Genomic DNA, 4266 nt, shown 5'->3' with positions numbered 1-4266 from the left:
TACAGTGTATGCATGTTTGTATATGTGTGTATACAGTGTATGCATGTTTGTATATGTGTGTGTACAGTGTATGCATGTTTGTATATGCGTGTGTACTTGCACATGCATGCAGAAGCCAGAGGTTAATGTCTGGTTTTCTCTTTGTCCTCCACCTTATATTTTGAGACAGTCAGGGTCTCTCACTGAACCTGGTACTTCCTGGTTGGCTCTAACTTCACCCCACTGTCCAGCACTGGAGTGACAAATGTGTGCTGACATGTGGCTTTTTACACAGTTGTACGGATTTGAACTCAAGTCGCCATGCTTGTGTGGCGGGAACTTTACTGACTAGGTCATGACCCCAGGCTAAAGTACTGTCAAGTCGGTCTCAGAGCAGTGGCTTCCTTGTTTTCCTTATTAGTCCTAGGCATTGAAATTAGGGTTCATGCGTGCTAGGCTCTACCACTAGGCTCTACTGAGCAACATCCCCCACCTTACAATCAAGGCTTTCTTGGTGAATCTTATTCATCGACAAGTGGACAGGGACACTTTGGGGCCTGTGCTTGGGCCATTTGAGGGGCACCCTGACCTGCCATGCTTAGCACAGGAAACCATAGTCACTCACTGTTCAAGTCCTAATTGTCCCAACCCAAAATAATACCTCCTGAGAGTCCTCCCAGGCAAGGCATCAGATGGCTCTTCGTATAGCCAGTGGAAGGCAAAAGTCCGGGATCCTCTCCTCCCGAGGTCAGGTAGGAGGTCATGGGAGTGAGATCTGTCCCCTGACCCAGAGAGCTGCCTTTGCATCTCGCCTTCTGCCTTACCCGGCTTTGTTTCCCTGGGCCTTCCATCTCTGAGACTGAATCCTTTCGATTACAAATAAAAGGATCTATACTAAATAATGTATCCTAGTTTCCAAAGTTCCAGTGTTCTCTTCTCAGTGAGAGGGATAGGGTGGTCTGTGAACTGCTTTTCACATCACTGCAACAAAACAACTCAGCAAGCACAGGAAACAGCTTTATCTTGGCTCACAGTTTCTGAGTTTCTGTCCTGATGGGAAAGGCAAGGATAGCGCAGCTCAGATCATGGCAGCTGGAGCGGGTGGCGGTGGCTGAGGCTCTTCACATCAATGGCCGACCATGAAAGCAGAGTAAGATAGGAAGTGGGAAGGGATAACACACCCATGAAGGACCATCCCCCCAGCTTCCAGTGACCTACTGCCACCAGCTAGATTCCCACCTCCCAAAGTCTCCAGACCTTCCCAAAATAGCTCAGTCAGAGGAAGACCACATAAGTCCATGGGAGACCTTTCAGACTCAAACCGCAGCCGGTGGCTTGCAAGGACAGCCACACTCATTATCATGGCCGAGAGGAAATTTGTCTGCACTGTGTCTGCCAATGACTCTTTGTTATTATTGAATTCTACATTCTTCTTCTTCTTCTTTTTAAAATTTTCTTATTATCAACCATGTGACTGTTCTTACCAAAAATAGGAATAAACGTATTTTTCACACACTGTAAGTTTCCCTTTCAAATATTTCTTTTAAAACTGGTAAAAACGTCTTCTTTAAAATAATAATAATAATAATAATAATTAACAATAACTTATTTTCACACCCGCTTACAGGTACAAAGGATTTAAGGGCAACTGTTCCATGACCTTCATTGATCAGTTCAGAGCGCTGCATCAGTGTAACAAGTACTGTAAAATGCTGGGGCTGAAATCCCTTCAAAACAACAGCCAGAAGCCCAAGAAGACCATCCTCGGGAAAGGCAGGGTTCCGACAAACGCCATGCCAGTGAAGACGCCTGAGTCTGAGATGCCGCCCGCAGAAAGAAAAACCTAAAACCTAACATCCCTTCTCCCTTCATCACCAGTGACCACCAAGCCAGCATCGCACAGGCTTGCACGTGGACATCTGCAAGCACACAAGGGACACGAGCCTGCAGCCTGCAGCCGAGTGCCAATCCTCTCAGCTCCTATCACTGGCTGTCTGCTGAAATGACAATGGCATGGATCTTCCAGACTAGTCTTATAGGGAGACTTAGCAGTTCTATTGATGCTCTCAAAGACAGCCCACTGTTTGTGTACACAGCTAGCCTTTCTACACACACCCTCCCCTCCCACCGCATCGTCTATCTATCTGTGTGTCGCACGTGGTTTGTTGACAAGAGTTCCCCCGCTGCCTTGGCGACTGGCCACTGTCAAAATCCTTCCCACCTCGACCCCTCACCTCAGGATGTCAGGACGTTCCTGCAGTCACGAATGTCAAGTTGTTGTTGTTATCAGTGTCACCGACGCTATTGTTGCTGGAGGCGGCTTCCCAGATGCGAGCCCATTTCCCGCCACTACCCACGCAGCCTGGCACGGTGTTCTGTTTCATTAAATTCATATTTAAGCAAAAAGGGTAAAGTGCATATGCCTTCATAGTCATGTGCCCATTGGAATCAGTGCTTTCCCACATCCCTCCAAGATTTCGTAATTTAAAAGTTTCCCAACAGGTTGACTGGAGCACACAATGTTTGCACCTGTCCATCTTGTTCTAGATGTGGTCTGGTGAGGTAGGGTGAAACAACTACAGGGTTCCTGCCCTCCCTTGCTCCTTACGACTCTCCTCTAGGTCACCCTCCTTCCCTATTGTACCCTGGGAAGGACAGGAGCTATGGTGGCTGTGCCTGAAGCCCTCTCTCAGAGGAACTGGCTGACTTTCAACAGAACACTCCTGGCTTCTTTAGCATCTGTTCCCTCATGGACCTGGTGGCAGAGACCCATCATCCTAGCTACTAGGGAAACTGAAGCAAGGGGGTAGAAAGTTCAGGGTCAGCATGGGTAACTTGGTGAGTCCCTGCCTCAAAAAAAAAAGCTGGGCTGGGGTTCTAGTTTAGTCGAAGAGTCTTTGGCAAAAGAAAGGTCTTGGGTGCCATCCAAACTATGTGAAACAAACCCCTTCTCCTAAACGTTGGGTTTTTGATGAAAAAGAGGAACACACTGAAGGAGAAAGCAGTTGCCACTCAACATCTCATCTTTTTGTTTGTTTGTTTAAAGCATTCTGCAGTTCTAATCTTGCTTCTGAGATGGCTCTCCTGACTCTCTGATGATAGCACTGTCTTCTTTGATTCCCCCAATATGAAGGAGACTGTGGGCTCACTTGTGTTACAGAGATTTTAGAGATGTGTATTAAACAGTGACATTCTAGAAAGTTCCATAATAGCAAAAAAGGCACAGGACATATTTTGATCGGATCTATTTATCTATCTATCTATCCTGTCTATCCTGTCTATCCTATCTATCTATCTATCTATCTATCTATCTATCTATCTATCTATCTATCTATCTATCTATCTATCCTATCTATCTATCTATCTATCTATCTATCTATCTATCTATCTATCTATCTATCTATCCTGTCTATCCTATCTATCTATCTATCTATCTATCTATCTATCTATCCTATCTATCTATCTATCTATCTATCTATCTATCTATCTATCTATCTATCCTATCCATCCTATCTATCTATCTAGCCTATCTATCTATCCTATCTATCTATGTATCCATCCATCTATCTTTCTATCCATCCATCCATTCATCTATCTATCTCTATCTATCCATCCATCCATCTTTCTATCTCTAGTCGTCTACCACATGTAGTCTCTACTGTATATATAAATTGGTCATCTATAATTTATGTGATATCTGCATTCTATCATTCATCTATACACACACACACACACACACACACACACACACCCTGTTTATTTACCCATCCACGCTCATATCTCTCATTTCTCATCTGTGTGTGTGTGTAAATGTGGGTGCAACCAGAGCCCCCTTGACAGGTCACCATTCCTTCTTGGATAACAACTTCTTATTATAAAGATAGTATCAAAATATGTAGTTAAGACAGCACTGAAAAGCTTGATATGTGAAAGCTCCAGTCATATGTGAGCCTGCTGTCTGTCTCTCTGTATCAGATCTTGAGGTGGGAGCTGGAACCTTTCTGGAGCAGATCCTTCCTCCTTCCACGAATATATAGGAATTTGTTTTCAAAGTGCCTATGTTATTTATTATAGTGTGATTTTTTAAAACTAGTTTGCAATTTTCTGGAGGCCCAGAGACAGACAGGGCACCACAGTGAGTTTCATACCAGCTAAGGCTCTTGGAGATGACCTAGTATGGCTACGTGACTGTTCAGTCTTCCATGAGGTGTTATTTTCCTTCCACAAACAACAGGGCGATCATGAAGCAGGTTTTCTTACAGCAAGGCATGGCTCCTAGATCTCACA

At 44.6% G+C, this 4266-nt stretch overlaps 1 protein-coding gene across 1 annotated transcript in view; it reads left to right on the top strand.

The window, feature by feature from the left end:
• Window positions 1-2798, top strand: part of Alpk2 (alpha kinase 2) — a 124125-nt gene extending 121327 nt beyond the window's left edge. The window contains exon 13 of the mRNA XM_021151041.2: window positions 1607-2798. Within this exon, the coding sequence (XP_021006700.1) occupies window positions 1607-1826 (220 nt within the window). The 3' untranslated portion in view covers window positions 1827-2798. The remainder of the gene's footprint in view (window positions 1-1606) is intronic.
• Window positions 2799-4266: the final 1468 nt, after the last annotated feature.

Source organism: Mus caroli, chromosome 18 (assembly GCF_900094665.2).
Source record: "Mus caroli chromosome 18, CAROLI_EIJ_v1.1, whole genome shotgun sequence".
NCBI classification, from domain to species: Eukaryota; Metazoa; Chordata; class Mammalia; order Rodentia; family Muridae; genus Mus; species Mus caroli.
The sequence above is the reverse complement of the archived record's forward strand: the minus strand, read 5'-3'. Positions and strand labels throughout refer to the sequence as shown.